Source organism: Amia ocellicauda, chromosome 13 (genome assembly GCF_036373705.1).
Source record: "Amia ocellicauda isolate fAmiCal2 chromosome 13, fAmiCal2.hap1, whole genome shotgun sequence".
Lineage (NCBI taxonomy): Eukaryota > Metazoa > Chordata > Actinopteri > Amiiformes > Amiidae > Amia > Amia ocellicauda.
Genome location: NC_089862.1, coordinates 17,559,617 through 17,579,420, shown reverse-complemented (window position 1 = coordinate 17,579,420; position 19,804 = coordinate 17,559,617). Strand labels below are relative to the sequence as shown.

At 38.7% G+C, this 19,804-nt stretch overlaps 1 protein-coding gene across 4 annotated transcripts in view; it reads left to right on the top strand.

Annotated features, from left to right (window-relative positions):
* Positions 1-19,804, top strand: part of LOC136766527 (limbin) — a 78,353-nt gene that overhangs the window by 2,964 nt on the left and 55,585 nt on the right. For all 4 annotated transcript variants that reach the window (XM_066720044.1, XM_066720043.1, XM_066720041.1 and 1 more), the window contains exons 4-9: positions 203-259; positions 949-1,135; positions 1,662-1,762; positions 2,532-2,597; positions 4,072-4,206; positions 12,625-12,776. In XM_066720044.1, coding sequence (XP_066576141.1) covers positions 203-259; positions 949-1,135; positions 1,662-1,762; positions 2,532-2,597; positions 4,072-4,206; positions 12,625-12,776 — 698 coding nt within the window. The remainder of the gene's footprint in view (positions 1-202; positions 260-948; positions 1,136-1,661; positions 1,763-2,531; positions 2,598-4,071; positions 4,207-12,624; positions 12,777-19,804) is intronic.

The following is a 19,804-nucleotide window of genomic DNA, read 5'->3' as shown; positions in this document are numbered from 1 at the left end:
TCTGTTGCTTAATGTAGTCCAAGTGATTGACATTTCCACACAGAATCTTATTAATCTTGTTACAGCAGTATTTTTCAATTTGGTCTACCTTTAATGATTACATGAGTGTGCTATATATATATATATATATATATATATATATATTTTGAGAAGCTACAGAGATGGACCCATTTGTATTTATTTTCAATTTTCTATGTCTTAGATTCGAAGTCTGACGAAAGCTTACAGTTTTGGACTCACATTTCATAAATGTGCACAGGTAAATATATACATTTTGAACTCAGTTGCATCATTAATCTGTTTTTGGTACAGAAGAATCATAGGTCTTTTATTAGTTACCGAAAGCAGTCTCAACTATCCAGTCTATGTAATATCTACTTTCTTCTGAATTCCCCCTTACCACTTTTCTATAGCTTGTCAGTTTAAAATTTGCAATCATGCAAAGACACATTGAGAATGTAAAATCGTTCTAAAAGAAAAGAGAAGAAACAATGACAGACTGCAGAATAGATCTATTTGATACAATTTTTATAATTTCCCCAGCTATCTAACTTGATATTCTTGAATTGCTCAGATATTACATTCTCCCATTCCTTCTCCAACTAACCGCTCCTCATAACCCTAATTTTACTCCACATGATGTCAGTGCTGACCCCAGGGCAGAGCAGTTATTACTTATTTCATCAAGTCACACTGCTTGAAATCTAAAGTGTTTACCCGGACTGTGAGGACTCTTATGAAAAGAGATTGAAATTTAAGTCGGCAAGACGTTTCACAAAAGTCATGGTACCTCCGTGATTGATTTACTTAGTGATAAAATCAATGCAATGTGCTTTGAATAATGCTCTTAATCTGTGTGATCAGTCTGTGATATTCATACTGTCATACTGTCTGTTCTGTACGTTAAACCTACTTTATTTGTCCTGTTATTGTTATTGTTCTCAACAGGTGGTTTCAAGTAAAGAGTTCCCAACAGTGACTTTCATGCTGATCATAAATAACACACGTGTCCCATCAGCCGCTGATCTCTCTCAGCTTAGCATCAGGGATGCAGTGACCGGCCTCACCCTGCTGTCAAACGGAGGGAACCTGTTGGAAAGTGGTTTTCAAACATTCACCACAGACTCTTTGATGGGTAAAAATACATATTTTAGTTCGTATTTTAATTTGTGTTACATATCGGTTCTGTGGAATGCAGACAGTTCAAGATGTTCTTCTCAATGAGGGGTAATGTAAGGGGTCATTCCTTTTTTGTGATTTTTAAATGCTTTAAACATATTAACTGCTAATTCGGTTAATGCATTTCTATACATTATATATGATATGTAGGTGATGTATTTAGTTGGGTGAATGGGGTCTCAGATCTGTGCTTTTAAGGTTTTGAAATTTAAATCAGCCAATCATGACACCTGCTTTGATAGCTTCAATTTCGAGCAAATGCATTCCTCTGGCTCTACCTTTCAAGGACTTTGTTGGTACAATCAGCCAGACAGACATTGTACTGTCCTATTTGATGAAATTCTACAGGAAGCATGTGACATCTGATGGCATCTGAAATGTTCCCATCATTATAGTAATGGTAGAGGATGTGTGTTGTGATTTTCATATTAATGCTGTTAGATGGCCATAGTTTCAATGGAGAATGTTCTTTCTGTTGCTAGCTGGATCGCACTACACCATAAAGTACACAGCACTGATCAAAGGAGTAAGAAATGAGATGCTGGCATTGCCTGCCTACCTGACATTTTCCAATGCTTCACAGGTATACACATTTATTATAAATATAATCTTGTCATGTGTTCTGTACAGATGATCAAAACAGCTATTGTTTTTTCCCCTCAAATGTATTTTCTTTGTCCTGTTCTCAGTGTTATATTACATATTTATAATTTTGTTCAGCTTGAACTTGGTATAGGTTTGTTTGGATCTCATTATAATACTTCTCTTCTCTTTCAGGTTCCTGTAGTACATTTTACATGTATCTGTAGCTATCCATGATTGACCTTTTAGTGTGATTCCTAACAATTCTGCTGTAGATATAAAGCAATTAAAATAAATTACAGTTTGCATGAATAAATGTAGATAGGCTGTAGAAAAAATACATTTGAAAGTGGCCCTATAGATATTTCTTCATGTAATTAGCTTATAATGAGAGAATCGTTTAAGTAATCCCATACATGCTTATTGAAATGGTATAATTGTTGCTGTGGGCAGCAATTCTAGGACAAAATGCGACTCAGAGCAGACCAAGGGAGGCCTGTCATATGAGCTTTTATGGCCGACTACCCATCCTTGGAACTATTGGCTATACCTAGGCTTTCATATGCTACATTCACTGTCAGTGTTGATCAGTGTGACTTTTTTATGAACCCCATAAGGTAGAATGACACATCATGCAGCTTGCTTTCTTTTATATTAGGAGTCCCTTGTATACTGTTGACAAGGTTACATTTTCATGATTATTTTGAGTCGTTATTTTACGTATGTTTTTTGATTCAGAGAAATATTTCTTCCTCTTCTCTCCTTCTTAGAATGATATTAACTTGTTTGGTCCTTTGGTTGCAAATTTTACTCTGAGACTGAATTCAACGGAGAAGGTAAACGCATCTCTCAATTAATCTTTGTTAGGAATTAATATCAATTACACTAACATAAACACAAAGAGAACAACAAAGTACTTAAAGTAATAGAACTGCTAAATCCCTAAATATAAATTGAATTTATTTGCTTTCTTATTGGTTTGTCATAGTCCTTTGTCTTTTCTTTCACAAAACCTTTAGTAGAAATCTTGACATACTGGTAAAGGGCTGTTATTATGGACAAGAGTGACAGAATTTGGGGATAACCATCTTTAGTACATTATGTGTTTCGAGTACTTGAACATGATGGATTTTAAAACTACACAAGACATCTCTATCTTTCAGTCTATACTATTCATATAGTGCTCTTTTTGAAATGGTAAAAGAAAATTGTAAATTGTACACAGATCGCAACATCTAGAAAAATAGTTGAATTCTATCACCAGGGGGCACTGTTCAATCATTTCATAATTAAAAATGAATGCATTATTGTACCAAACTTTAATTCTCATATTCCTTTGATAGTTACATACTTTTAGGATTGCTTAAACCCAAATTATGTAATTCACATAAAATAGTAACTATTACAAATGGAAAAAAAAAATCCAGAAGTGTTCTATTAAGAACCAAATGGAATTGTCTTATATATATCATTATTGTACAATTATCCATTTAAAGACAGTTAAAAATAAGGTATTTTCTTATACAATGGACTAAGTCAGGTATTTGCACTGCACCTTTTTGTTTGAGGATCATATTGTACTGTTAGTCCACTCTATTCTACATTTTGATAGACCCCACAAAAAAGTTATTAATGTAAATGGATACAGGTTGCTCTCCCAGGCTGTGTGATTTATAATCTGAGAAGCTTTCCTGCCTCATACAGTATAAGGCTTGGTGACATGCACAACAGGGCAAAGTTCAGGACCTTCGACATTTGTTGTATATGGTGCTTATTTTGGAGTCTGTCAAAACAGCTATACATGTGAATGTATTTGGAATTTTCTCACACTCTGGTCTTTCTGTCCTCTTGGAAATGCTGTGTAAAATATGGCTTGAGATGCTTGTATGAGATGTAACGAGCAGTGCTGCGAAAAAATAATGAATCGACTATCCAGATGGTGTTTTCAGGGAGGGGTATATAACGACACTGACGTGGGTGATTGACACTTAAAATTGAAGGACAGCAGCAGGAGCTTGTATTGATTTATCAGCCCTGTGAGAATCAATGAAGGAAACTTATTTTCCTGGACAGAGTCATGAAAAACCTTGAAAATCTGGTAATGTGAGTAATTGATCTGCTTTATCATGTGGTCAGGTGGTTTGCTAATTAAATGAGTCTTAACATGTAGTCAACATATGAGTACCAAGTGACATGATTTTATAGGAATTATATACACTCCAGAATCAGATTCCCATAGTAGCATTCTTTATATGTTTCCATATGATTTAATTGCAGATGCATAACTTAATGCATTCTTCATCTTTTCAGATTTCTTCTAATCATGGCATTCACTTTGTTGGATTCCTGGTGGGGTTCATCGTCTCATTTATGCTTGCGTGTTTTGGTGTTCTCTCCATTAACTGGATCAGTACCACTGTCCGAAAGATTCCTCGCCAACAAAGAGTAAGTTCAAGTAGTTATTTTCATAACATCTTTCAGTCTCTACATTTTCCGGTTTCTTTGTTTTCAGTTGACCCGGAGACATACAGTGCCTTGCGAAAGTATTCCCCCCCCCTTATTCCTATTTTGTTGCATTACAACCTGTAATTTAAATAGATTTTTATTTGGATTTAATGTAATGGACATTCACAAAATAGTCCAAATTGGTGAAGTGAAATTAAAAAAATAGCTTGTTTTAAAAAATTAAAAACAGAAGGTGCATGCATGTGTATTCACCCCCTTTGCTATGAAGCCCCTAAATAAGATCTGGTGCAACCAATTACCTTCAGAAGTCACATAGTTAATTAAATAAAGTCCACCTGTGTGCAATCTAAGTGTCACATGATCTGTCACATGATCTCAGTATATATACACCTGTTCTGAAAGGCCCCAGAGTCTGCAACACTACTGAGCAAAGGGCCATGAAGAAGACCAAGGAGCTCTCCAAACAGGTCAGGGACAAAGTTGTGGAGATGTACAGATCAGGGTTATAAAAAAAATATCCAAAACTTTGAACATCCCACGGAGCACCTTTGAATCCATTATTAAAAAATGGAAAGAATATGACACAAACCTGTCAAACCCGCCCACCAAAACTTACGGACCAGGCAAGGAGGGCATTAATCAGAGAGGCAACAAAGAGACCAAAGATAACCCTGAAGGAGCTGCAAAGCTCCACAGTGGAGATTGGAGTATCTGTCCATAGGACCACTTTAAGCCGTGCACTCCACAGAGCTGGGCTTTACGGAAGAGTGGCCAGAAAAAAGCCATTGCTTAAAGAAAAAAATAAGCAAACACATTTGCTGTTCACCAAAAGACATGTGGGAGACTCCCCAAACATATGGAAGAAGGTACTCTGGTCAGACGAGACTAAAATTGAGCTTTTTGGCAATCAAGGAAAACGCTATGTCTGGCACAAACCCAACACCTCTCATCACCCCGAGAACAACATCGGCATCATCATGCTGTGGGGATGTTTTTCATTGGCAGGGACTGGGAAACTGGTCAGAATTGAAGGAATGATGGATGGCGCTAAATACAGGGAAATTCTTGAGGGAAACCTGCCTCAGTCTTCCAGAGATTTGAGACTGGGATGGAAGTTCACCTTCCAGCAGGACAGTGACCCTAAGCATACTGCTAAAGCAACACTCGAGAGGTTTAAAGGGAAACATTTAAATGTCTTGGAATGGCCTAGTCAAAGCCCAGACCTCAATCCGATTGTGAATCTGTGGTATGACTTAAAGACTGCTGTACACCAGTGGAACCCATCCAACTTGAAGGAGCTGGAGCAGTTTTGCCTTTGAGAATGCACAAAAATCCCAATGGCTAGATGTGCCAAGCTTATAGAGATGTATCCCAAGAGACTTGCAGCTGTAATTTCTGCAAAAGTTGGCTCTACACAGTATTGACTTTGGGGGGGGTGAATAGTTATGCACGCTCAAGTTTTCTGTTTTTTTGTCTTATTTCTTGTTTGTTTCACAGTAAAAAGTATTTTGCATCTTCAAAGTGGTAGGCATGTTTTGTAAATCAAATGATACAAACCCCCAAAAAATCTATTTTAATTCCAGGTTGTAATGCAACAAAATAGGAATAATTCCAAGGGGGGTGAATACTTTCGCAAGGCACTGTACCAACTGCTGCACTAGAGAGGTTCTGTAAAATATACATTAAAAAGAGCAAATTGTTGTTTTTCCCCTTTTTCTGGGTCATCTGGAGTTGCAGAAGGTCTTGAGAGATCCAATGCTGCGTGAAGAATTAAAATGGACTCATCTGGTATAATATCGTTGTCAATTAATTCCACTTGACATTGCAAGCTTTTGAGCTATGAAAACACTGTTGCATCATTTAAAGAAGATATACATTTAGAACAGTATTATTTAACATATCCTGGCATGAGCTCAAGCTATAATGCCAAAAAGGATACTGTCTGCTAGATGTATGCAGTGATTTGTGCCTGGAGATAGTAATATACTTTTGCAGCTGGAAGGTTATCTTGTCATAGCTCCAGTATTTCTGTAAAAGACGACATGAAATGTTGGGCACTGCGCTGGCAGAGGTAAAAGCTTTTCCCAGCAAATACAGAGCACAGGTTTAGTACTCGCTGTGTGGAAATAAAAGTTCTTCGAGTTTAGCCAAAAGATCCTGTAATTTGAAAAGGAGCAGTCTGTAGCTGTAGCAACTGACGTGACCTGGCTTCTGATTTGAGCAGGATGGGAGGGGGCCTGTATTCCCTGTGAAATAGACTTGAGAAGTAAACAGCATATTCAATGTGTTTACAAACTGAGACATAAGCTAACATTAACACTACTAAGACATGTGGTTCTTTACAGCAATATAAATCTCTGCCAATTCAAAGTTCAGTCCCAGTGAACCTATTTCTCACTTCAAGACATGAAATTGCTTGGTAGTGCTTTAGATAAGACATCATACCTTTTTCTCTCTGTTACTCTCCTGCATTGGGAAATCAAATAGTTTCAATTTCACCAAATATGTATTTAATCTTAGTTTCTTACAGCAGGAAGGATTGCTTTGATTGACATTAGAACATCTTTCTCAATCAGTTGAAATGCTTTGTAGAAAATTGTGAAAGTAAACGTTACATTTTGGTTGCTTTACTAAAATGAGTAAATTATGCTGATATTACAATTTTAACCTGCACATCCTGCAAGCAACCTTTAACATATATCTCCTTTGGTCTAATTTAAACTAAAATTAATATCTGTTTGTATTTTTGCACAATTGCCAAAAAAAGTTAAAAGTGAAGCCTGCATTGCCACAGGCCAGTAAAAAGATGTGCAGAACCACTCTGTGTGTCACAGAGCCCTAACTGAAAAGATGGTTATCTTTATGGATTTGCAATTTCATTTACGCTGCTCAAAAGTCCTTTTGACGAGGACATTCAGAATGCCCTGGTGCAAGTCAAAATAACATCAATTGCCCCTGGGGAGGATTCAGTGCCTGCTGTGAAAGGCTGGTGCCAATTTTTCACTCAAATGGATCCTCTTAAATGACGTGCTCTACATTGTGGGAAGTCTACATGCTGATTTTTGATGGTTATTTATAATGTGTCCCCACCTGTACAATGTGGAACAAACCATGGTCAGTGTTCTCCAAAGTAATGTGTTTAGCTCTGCATGTGAATAATGTACCCAAGAACAATAATGATCTATCACAGCATTCCCAAACATTTTCACACTGCGGCCCAGCTATTAATAGTGCAGGTTCACAATCCCTTATCCAGAATTGGGCAATTAAAAAAGCTCTGAAAACCAAAGGAAATAACAATACAGAACAAATAAATCAAAATGTATTTTGGTGATTTTTTTTATTTTTTATATGAATTTGACATATATGGGATAGGGTTAAGGATGAAATATTGTACGGGCCGCCAGCGGTCTACAGACCAGTGTATGGGAGCCACTGATATATTGGATACATGTGTTACTGTTGATGCATCATAATTGATGTTACATCTTGCAGTAATGGGTTTAAAAGGATTAAGAGTGTTTAATGTGACTTTTATTTGAAGGGAAACAAAAAATATATATTTTTAATTTTATCATAAAAAATAACTACTCTAGATAATCACATGTAAGTAAAATATGAACACTAATGTTACAGAAACCAACTTTAACATTTTATTCTGTGACACTGAATGAACATTTCTAATTTGAAGGATTTAGTTAACTTTTATTTTTCTGCTTATTTGCAGGTCATGCTGTTTTTATTAATTTTGGCCTTTAATTTGTGAGATCAGTTTATGCGCGAACGGTATACAGAGTGTTTTTGTTGAATAGAATATGATTTATAGTATCTACCACAAATATTTTTACTCTCAGACTTATTGATGGCAGACATGTGGAGGAGTGGGAGTCTGGCTAAGAAAACACTCTCTTAACTATGTCCAAATTACGGAATATAATAAACCCATTCAGGTTTTATTGCTTACTGCTTATCCATGTTCTTACAAGTGTATATTTTGAAGTATTCCAGCCATATATAATTTCAGCTTTCAGAAATGTGTCATTGAGTGAAAATGTTGATTAAGAATCAGTCAAACTAGGAATTTGTTTTGTCTGAATAAGCTGTTCAATCTATCCGGGTTCAGATGTCACAAGAAGGTGAAACTCTGGGTAATGAAATGGCAGCAGTATCTCTCCCAGGTTTCTCCATAGGCTAGGGCAGTTATGTTTGCTTTAAAATGTACAGTTTATTACTTCAAATCCTGTAGAAATTCCAAAATGCCTGATGTAATACATACAGGCTTACTGCAATTTTGTAGATATGATAATAATATGATAATTTCACTTTTCCTGACTCTTACAGACATCCATCAGCAACCTCCCCCCGCTCTGTTCCGTGTCTCACTGGCTGTGCATGTTGCTTTCTCCTGACTCAGCTCTGTTGGTTTAACCTTTTGCCGTCCGTTGGTACCTGGCTTGTCAGGTCCTATTTAATTTCTTGAGAACAGTGTGCTGTAGATGAATTTTAGTCACAGTAAATCAGCTTCAAAGAAACTGAAAACAAAAGGGATCAAGAAATGTGAGCAGTAACCAGGTTTTCTGTCTCATCTTCACTGTGCTCCTCACCAAGTATTGATTTCCTTTATTATTGTCTTAACCTCAGGCAAGGCAAGTCCGACAAAGCAAGGTGTGAAAGCTGCTATCACACCTGTCCATGATTGCCTTGCAAGTTTATGTGAACTCTGCAGTTTCTAAGCAAAACATCCATCTGTCTTGTCTTTAGGCAAATTGCAAAAGAGTTGAACTATGTAACACGTGTGAGCCCTTGTGTATAAAGTATAATAAAAATGTATTTCAGAACAGTGTAAAATGTACTCTAGTGGTTACCATTCACAGCAGACTGCTGCCATGGATATATCAGTACCTAATCTGATGTTAGTTATCAAGATTCGGACATTAATAAAAAATAGAAAGAGAAGAGTGTCTAACAGTCATGACGGGAGCAATGGGCCAGCAGTCAATAAATCTCTTCTGTCAATTCTCACAAATGCATGCTGGAAGTTACAGGATAAAAAATAAATGTGTGTATGTAACGTGTACTCGAAGCAGTGCAGTATCAACACATTTAACTTCATTTTTTGTTGTCAGTCTCTGTAAAAGTGTAAAATTTGCATGCAGATACAGTACTGTGCAAAAGTTTTAGGCAGGTGTGAAAAAGTGCTGTAAAGTAAGAATGCTTTCAAAAATAGACATGTTAATAGATTATATTTGTCAATTAACAAAATGCAAAGTGAGTGAACAGAAGAAAAATCTACATCAAATCAATATTTGGTGTGACCACCCTTTGCCTTCAAAACAGCCTCAATTCTTCTAGGTCAGAGGTGGGAAAACTTTTTGGCTAAGGGCCACAGTAGGTCTTGAAAAACAGTTGGTGGGCCACACACATTTTTCAAGTAACACTATATCAAGTAATGATATATATTTTACCATAATGTATTCATAAGGAATCTTACAATCATGTTCCTTTATTACCTGTGACTGACTGCTGTCATTCAAATAGCACACTCTTACAAACAATATATATATATATATATATATATATATAATAGATTACCATTAACAGGCTTTAATAAACAAACATATTGAGTGTGACTTTCCATATTTCCATATCACCACTTGGGCATTTTCTGCATCAGTCATATACAATCACGAACAATGCAATTTAGGAATATACATATAGAAAGCAAAGGGCCTTGAGAAGCCCTGACAACCTCACTAGCTGATCAGCCTGCTAGTGAGGTCAGGTAACATTTTTGCTGTTGAGATCCGCAGTATAGAGGCCAAATATTCATCAAATATTCATCAATTAACCAAGATCTGTGTTTGGATATATTGTAGTTCATCACAGAGAAGTTTTGCTCACACACATAAGTCGAGCCAAACAGACCCAGCATCTTCTGAGTCGGCTGTCACGTCTAATTTAATGAAAACTCGGGTAGAGTGTTTGTGTCAAACTGGAGATCGATAAGCTCAAGCTTCTTGTTCGGTGGCGCTCTCTCATAGTTGTATGAGAGAGGGCGTGACACAAGCTCCAGTGAGTCCTCAATCTTAACAAAGTCAGAGTATCGCCTTGAACACTCTGCACCCATGTCGTTTGGAATAGCGCTGTATTTCACTGCGCATTGTGGCAACACATTCAAAACTGCCAGTGTTGGAAAGTGAATAAATGTCATGTCACTAACCTGCCTGGTGAATAGCACAAGCTTAGCTCTGAATGCTTTTACATAGTTCTACAGCTCATGCACAAATACGTAATTTCCCTGTAGCTTCACATTGAGGTCATTTAAATGTCCCACAACATCCACTCCAAATGCAAAGTCGTAAAAACTGTTGGAGGAGTGCGAGCGTGCACTGAGAGCTATAAAAGAACGTGGCTGGTTGCGCAACCTACACTGCCACCTACAGAAATGTGTGTGTATTTCAGGATAGTTGGCTATTCCTGCATAACAAACTCATAGTATGTGGGTGATTTTATTATTTGGATGAATGCCCACGGGCCGGATCAAACTCTCTGGCGGGCCGTAGTTTGCCCACCTCTGTTCTAGGTACACTTGCACACAGTTTTTGAAGGAACTCGGCGGGTAGGTTGGCCAAAACATCTTGAAGAACTAACCATGGTTCTGTGTATTTAGGCAGCCTCAGTTGCTTCTCTCTTCATGTAATCCCAGACAGACTCGATGATGTTGAGATCACGGCTCTGTGGGGGCCATACCATCACTTCCAGGACTCCTTGTTCTTCTTTATGCTGAAGATAGTTATTATTATTACTATTATTATTATTTTTATTTCTTGGCAGACGCCCTTATCCAGGGCGACTTACAACATAAGTGCAAAACAAAGTGCAAAAATACAGTTAAGTAAAGGCATTAATCATTACAAATTCAATTTACTTAAAACAGCAATTCAAAATATAATACATTTTAGTTCTTAATGACTTTCACTGTGTTTGTGGTCGTTGTCATGCTGCAGAATAAATTTGGGGCCAATCAGATGCCTCCCTGATGGTATTGCATGATGGATAAGTATCTGCCTGTACTTCTCAGCATTGAGGAGACCATTCATTCTGACCAAATCCCCAACTCCATTTGCAGAAATGCAGCCCCAAACTTGCAAGGAACCTCCAACATGCTTCACTGTTGCCTGCAGACACTCATTCGTGTATCGCTCTCCAGCCCTTTGGCAAACAAACTGCCTTCTGCTACAGCCAAATATTTAAAATTTTGACTCATCAGTCCAGAGCACCTGCTGCCATTTTTCTGCTCCCCAGTTCCTGTGTTTTCATACATAGTTGAGTCGCTTGGCCTTGTTGCCATGTCGAAGGTATGGCTTTTTGTCCGCAAGTCTTCCATGAAGGCCACTTCTGACCAGACTTCTCCGGACAGTAGATGTGTGTAACAGGGTCCCACTGTTTTCTGCCAATTCTGAGCTGATGGCACTGCTGGACATCTTCCGATAGTGAAGGGAAGTAAGCATGATGTGTCTTTCATCTGCTGCAGTAAGTTTCCTTGGCCGACCACTGCTTCTACGGTCCTCAACGTTGCCCGTTTCTTTGTGCTTCTTCAAAAGAGCTTGGACAGCACATCTGGACACCCCTGTCTGCCTTGAAATGTCTGCCTGGGAGAGACCTTGCTGATGCAGTAGAACTACCTTGTGTCTTGTTGCTGTGCTCAGTCTTGCCATGGTGTATGACCTTTGACAGTAAACTGTCTTCAGCAACCTCACCTTGTTAGCTGAGTTTGGTTGTTCCTCACCCAGTTTTATTCCTCCTACACAGCTGTTTCTGTTTCAGTTAATGATTGTGTTTCAACCTACATATTGAATTGATGACCATTAGCACCTGTTTGGTATAATTGTTTAATCATACACCTGCAAGTGTTCATAGAATAATTGATACTGTTTTGAAGGCAAAGGGTGGTCACACCAAATATGGATTTGATTTAGATTTTTCTTCTGTTAATTCACTTTGCATTTTGTTAATTGATAAATATAATCTATTTTTGTCTATTTTTGAAAGCATTCTTACTTTTACAGCATTTTGTCAAAGCTGCCTAAAACTCATAAAATTTAATATAATGTAGAATCAACCCAATAAAGCTACTTTCTAGGTCATGATTTATAAGGAATTTGATACAGAAAAAGGCAGTAAAAATACCAATAATGGAAGAATACAACTCCCTGTCAATGAAAAAATGTTTTACAAACTGTCACAATTCTACTGTTGAATTGTGAGTACTGCACATCCGTGTGATAAAATATATTCACATTACGTTTTCAAAATTTAAAGCTGCTACTTTGCATTGATCAACAAATGAATTGCTCGGAAACCCTAGAATGAATGTTGTCTGTGGCTGTTTTTCAGAGAAACAGAAGTGAAGTTAATGGAGAAACCAACCATGAGCTTGCTATATGTAACATAAATGAGACATCCAAAGAAGAGGCAGCTTTTGAAGACAAGATTGTTGACATTATGGTGTTGGAAGATCCTCAGAACATGTATCAGGCCTTAGAAAAGTAAGTTTACCCTTTGATTTATAAGATACATTTAGATAACGTGATTAACATTTATCTCAAATTTTGTATTATCTTTACATTCAATATTTGTAACAAGTACATTTTTTTCTTTCTTTCTCTATTATCAGAGATGCATTTTATATATTTGAGAAGAGAATTTCAGTGTATTGGATTAGCAGAATAGACCTTCAACACTGGGAAGAGTACTAAACATTTGACCATGCATTTAACTGATGTTGAAGTGTTTGAAACATTGGCTTGCTAAGTCATTAGGCACAGAAAAATCCTCCTATTGCTCATCTAGACAGAAACAGACTTTACATTGAGGGTTGAACTGGGAGCATATTTCAAAATCACAGATTTGTGGGAAAAAATCCTAAATCAAGCAATCATTTTTTCCTTGGGGAGTGAGGTATACATGGAAGCAGTTAACAGATATGCTGTTGCTGTTTTCCTTTTAGCAATATCCTGGAGCAGGAGAAGTGATGCCCTGATAAGTCAAACATTTTGTTGCCCACAAGGGTTTTCTATTTATGGATAACATATGTGTGCATACATATACACTCACCTAAAGGATTATTAGGAACACCTGTTCAATTTCTCATTAATGCAATTATCTAACCAACCAATCACATGGCAGTTGCTTCAATGCATTTAGGGGTGTGGTCCTGGTCAAGACAATCTCCTGAACTCCAAACTGAATGTCTGAGTGGGAAAGAAAGGTGATTTAAGCAATTTTGAGCGTGGCATGGTTGTTGGTGCCAGACGGGCCGGTCTGAGTATTTCACAATCTGCTCAGTTACTGGGATTTTCACGCACAACCATTTCTAGGGTTTACAAAGAATGGTGTGAAAAGGGAAAAACATCCAGTATGCGGCAGTCCTGTGGGCGAAAATGCCTTGTTGATGCTAGAGGTCAGAGGAGAATGGGCCGACTGATTCAAGCTGATAGAAGAGCAACTTTGACTGAAATAACCACTCGTTACAACCGAGGTATGCAGCAAAGCATTTGTGAAGCCACAACACGTACAACCTTGAGGCGGATGGGCTACAACAGCAGAAGACCCCACCGGGTACCACTCATCTCCACTACAAATAGGAAAAAGAGGCTACAATTTGCACAAGCTCACCAAAATTGGACAGTTGAAGACTGGAAAAATGTTGCCTGGTCTGATGAGTCTCGATTTCTGTTGAGACATTCAGATGGTAGAGTCAGAATTTGGCGTAAACAGAATGAGAACATGGATCCATCATGCCTTGTTACCACTGTGCAGGCTGGTGGTGGTGGTGTAATGGTGTGGGGGATGTTTTCTTGGCACACTTTAGGCCCCTTAGTGCCAATTGGGCATCGTTTAAATGCCACGGCCTACCTGAGCATTGTTTCTGACCATGTCCATCCCTTTATGACCACCATGTACCCATCCTCTGATGGCTACTTCCAGCAGGATAATGCACCATGTCACAAAGGTCGAATCATTTCAAATTGGTTTCTTGAACATGACAATGAGTTCACTGTACTAAACTGGCCCCCACAGTCACCAGATCTCAACCCAATAGAGCATCTTTGGGATGTGGTGGAACGGGAGCTTTGTGCCCTGGATGTGCATCCCACAAATCTCCATCAACTGCAAGATGCTATCCTATCAACATTTCTAAAGAATGCTTTCAGCACCTTGTTGAATCAATGCCACGTAGAATTAAGGCAGTTCTGAAGGCGAAAGGGGGTCAAACACAGTATTAGTATGGTGTTCCTAATAATCCTTTAGGTGAGTGTATATATACATATGTGTATATATATTGATCAGCCATAACATTATGACCACTGACAGGTGAAGTGAATAACACTGATAATCTCATTATCATGGCACCTGTCAGTGGGTGGGATATATTAGGCAGCAAGTGAACATTTTGTCCTCAAAGTTGATGTGTTAGAAGCAGGAAAAATGGGCAAGCGTAAGGATCTGAGCGACTTTGACAAGGGCCAGATTGTGATGGCTAGACGACTGGGTCAGGGTATCTCCAAAACTGCAGCTCTTGTGGGGTGTTCCCGGTCTGCAGTGGTCAGTACCTATCAAAAGTGGTCCAAGGAAGGAAAAGCAGTGAACCGGTGACAGGGTCATGGGTGGCCAAGGCTCATTGATGCACGTGGGGAGCGAAGGCAGGCCCGTGTGGTCCGATCCAACAGACGAGCTACTGTAGCTCAAATTGCTGAAAAAGTTAATGCTGGTTCTGATAGAAAGGTGTCAGAACACACAGTGCATCGTAGTTTGTTGCGTATAGGGCTGCGTAGCCGCAGACCAGTCAGGGTGCCCATGCTGACCCCTGTCCACTGCCGAAAGCGCCTACAATGGGCACGTGAGCATCAGAACTGGACCACGGAGCAATGGAAGAAGGTGGCCTGGTCTCCAAATTCCCCAGATCTCAATCCAATCGAGCATCTGTGGGATGTGCTGGACAAACAAGTCCGATCCATGGAGGCCCCACCTCACAACTTACAGGACTTAAAGGATCTGCTGCTAACGTCTTGGTGCCAGATACTACAGCACACCTTCAAAGGTCTAGTGCAGTGGTTCCCAAACTTTCTGGGTGGCGCCCCCCAAAAACATTTGCGTCACAGCTTGCGCCCTAACATTTTACAAGGATGAATGCACTTTAAAACTTGTTTTCATTTCACTTTTCACAATTTTATTTGTCCATTTAAATTGGAATCTCTCTATACATTAACCTATTCTTACTCCATCTAGTACGGATGAGCCTGAATCAACATAGTTACAGAAGATACAGTAATACTCTCTTTCCATTTTATAATTTTTTTCTAGCCTGTATGGTTGATTGGCTCGCTATGTAGCTGTAATGAAGATTGATGGGAGGGTAGGATTTGTTATTTCTTGTCTGTGATTGGCTTACAATGACAGATCTGCGTGACTCCGCCAATGGGATCGGTGGAATTCTGGAGATCTGCGGCGCTACAAGAATGCAACCAATGGCTTCCTCTCAGAGAATTTCTGCATGGAAATACTTTGACAAAGTAAATTAAAACACTGTGAAGTGTATAATATGTGCAGTGCAATTAAACGACCACAAATCTACAGCTGTTATGTTAACCCACCTAAAAGCCAAACACATTCCTTCTGCGACACTAGCAATGACAGAAAAGGAAAGAGGATCAGGAAACATACTTATATTATTAAAACACAAACAGCCAGCTATTGCTATATATTTTTTATTCACTGGAACTTGAATGCACAGGTATGTTTCCGAATTTATTTAATAAAGTTGTTGTGTTGGATGAGTATTATACAATACATTTCAGAACTTCTTGCAATTGCAATGTGACAATTTTTGCATTTAATTTATTTTTTGTATGCGTTTCCAAAATATTGCAGCAGAGAGTCCTGGCAAGCTCGTTTCCCACTCGATTACATTTTGGAGCTGCAAGTTATTCTTATGAATTTATTTTACCGTAATTATCACCTCCTATAAACTGATGTGTATTTTGATCTGAAACTACCAATTAGCGGCTTTCACACAGACACTGTTACCTGACAATCCTCTATTCTCATTGGCCAGGACTGGATATGGAAGAATCCAATAACCGAGACCCAGTTTCCACTCTTGTGAGTCGCGACAGTACAGTTTGTTTTTAATATGTGTAAGTGTAGAAAAAGTTATCAATTTATCCAATGCGATTTCAGCGGGGCGGGAATCAATAGTTGTCAGATGCCCTCGGGGATTTCTTGTATAACTTTTTACCCGTTCAGCTCTTTCCCTGCGCCCCCCATAAAGGGTCTTGCACCCCCACCCCTAGGGGGCATACAGTTTGGGAACCTCTGGTCTAGTGGAGTCCATGCCTCGATGAGTCAGGTCTATTTTGTTGGTAAAAAGGGGACCTACACAATATTAGGCAGGTGGTCATAATGTTATGGCTGATCGGTGTATATGTAGTAAAACAATTCCCTAAAGGCTTAATCTAAGTCTTGAAAAGAACTGATGATTGAAGCATAATTTATGTTTTAATTTATTAAAGTGTTGTTTCCAATATAGCATTTTGTATGGTACTGGTTACACTAAAGTTTGTACTTTAAACCCTTGCAATAAGCGCCACAGCACTTAATGCCACCAGGAAATTGCAAGAAACCACTCCATTCTCCTAATGATTAATTAGACTCCAAGATTATTCATTAAAAGGGAATCCTCTCGGATGGTCTCTGTAATTTAAATTGTGCCTGGAAATCACTACCTGCAGTGTCAGTTTTCTTAAGACTTTCATGAAAAATGAATTACTTTCAAAATGTTAATAGAGTACTTACAGCAGAGGGAATGGTTTGGATTGCCAATGTGGCACCACATAAGGGGGTATCACATTTCCCTTTAAATTAGCTTATTAGTTTGCTTTTTAATCTTTTCAAGTGCTGTTCGAGACTGCAGGAAACCTTGACCGGTCATTTTCATGATCACCTATGTTATCAAATTTTGCTTCTCATACCTCTCCATTAGCTTCTACTAAAGTTAGTTGTCAGTATTTGTCAGTTCCAAATGTGTATGAGTTCTGTGAAAGTTTAAAGGTCAACTGAATACTGTTTGATAAAAAAAAAAAAAAAAAAAAATCATCCTTGACTGAATAGTTTATTGAATCTTTTTTCTTTTTTTTTTTTTTTTTTTAACACAAAACACTACCCTTCTGAAACCACTTGCTCCCTCTGTCAAAGGTAAATGAGACACCAAAATAGGTGGTCTCGGTCTGTTTTGGAAAATAACTGAGTTTGGATCGATTGGAAAACTTGAATGTGACACTTGAGGGTCTCGGTTCTTTTTAAAAAATGAAACGAACTCCACATTTCACCCAAAATCTTGTAATTTGTACTTTATTATGTAAAGTAGCTCTATATGTTCAAAGGTATGGCAGGAGCAGTACAATACTCCTAGATGGATATTAAGGGGATGTCACACTACTGTGTTATTGTATATTTTTATTTAGGCTAAACAATCACCATTCGACAATGCAACGTGCACTGAATTTAAGCCTATTGTTGTATTCAATAACTGCATATAGTGTGTTTAAATATTGGATGCGTTCATGATACAGACAATCTTCACAGATTCTGAAACTGAATTGCTTTGCTGGTCAGATCTGCGCCCATCCTGCACAACGTGAACGCGCCCATGTATTATTTGGTTGTATCAGAAGTAGATTGTCAAATGTGTTCGACTACTGCATGTAGTTACTTTATTGCCATCATATATATTTGTTATTGTACGCGTTATGCTGCCATTTCTTGTATGCACTAATCATGTAAAATGTAAATATCCAGTGTTTTTATTAATGCAAAACAAAGTCCTGAGAAAACACAGAAGTGAACCATGAAAATGAACCCAAATTACGAACTGAGCACGTTTGTACACAAGGCAAGTTTGAACCGGGGGACTGATACATTGTTTCAAAACAACCGAACCGAACCGATTTAGTTTGAAATGAAGCCAGTGTAAGGGGGTAACATGTTTGCCTGTATGGAGATATTATATTTTGCATGATTTATTGATATATACAGTGAGGGTAAAAAGTATTTGATCCCCTGCTGATTTTGTACGTTTGCCCACTGACAAAGAAATGATCAGTCAGTGCTCCTAATCTCAGCTCGTTACCTGTATAAAAGACACCTGTCCACAGAAGCAATCAATCAATCAGATTCCAAACTCTCCACCATGGCCAAGACCAAAGAGCTGTCCAAGGATGTCAGGGACATGATTGTAGACCTACACAAGGCTGGAATGGGCTACAAGACCATCGCCAAACAGCTTGGTGAGAAACTGACAACAGTTGGTGCGATTACGGGAGGATCTTGTTAATGATCTCAAGGCAGCTGGGACCATAATCACCAAGAGAACAATTGGTAACACACTACGCCGTGAAGGACTGAAATCCTGCAGCGCCCGCAAGGTCCCCCTGCTCAAGAAAGCACATGTACAGGCCCGTCTGAAGTTTGCCAATGAACATCTGAATGATTCAGAGGAGAACTGGGTGAAAGTGTTGTGGTCAGATGAGACCAAAATCGAGCTCTTTGGCATCAACTTAACTCGCCGTGTTTGGAGGAGGAGGAATGACCCCAAGAACACCATCCCCACCGTCAAACATGGAGGTGGAAACATTATGCTTTGTGGGTGTTTTTCTGCTAAGGGGACAGGACAACTGCACCGCATCAAAGGGACGATGGACGGGGCCATGTACCGTCAAATCTTGGGTGAGAACCTCCTTCCCTCAGCCAGGGCATTGAAAATGGGTCGTGGATGGGTATTCCAGCATGACAATGACCCAAAACACACAGCCAAGGCAACAAAGGAGTGGCTCAAGAAGAAGCACATTAAGGTCCTGGAGTGGCCTAGCCAGTCTCCAGACCTTAATCCCATAGAAAATCTGTGGAGGGAGCTGAAGGTTCGAGTTGCCAAACGTCAGCCTCGAAACCTTAATGACTTGGAGAGGATCTGCAAAGAGGAGTGGGACAAAATCCCTCCTGAGATGTGTGCAAACCTGGTGGCCAACTACAAGAAACGTCTGACCTCTGTGATTGCCAACAAGGGTTTTGCCACCAAGTACTAAGTCGAAGGGGTCAAATACTTATTTCACTCATTAACATGCAAATCAATTTATAACTTTTTTGAAATGCGTTTTTCTGGATTTTTTTGTTGTTATTCTGTCTCTCACTGTTAAAATACACCTACCATTAAAATTATAGACTGATCATTTATTTGTCAGTGGGAAAACATACAAAATCAGCAGGGGATCAAATACTTTTTTCCCTCACTGTAACATCTGACATGTGACAATAGTTAGCATTACATACACCAACCTGTTGGTTCATCAATAACAATCAGAATTGCTGCGACTATATTATTTTCAACCTCCGCCATTTCTAACAACCCTGTCCATTTCTCGTTGCGGTCACAAGTTCTTGTTCAAAGGTGGCTTAACCTTTGTATTGGCCACCAAATTGCCGGCAATTGTTTCAGTGTGAATGCGGTTTTTGAAATGTT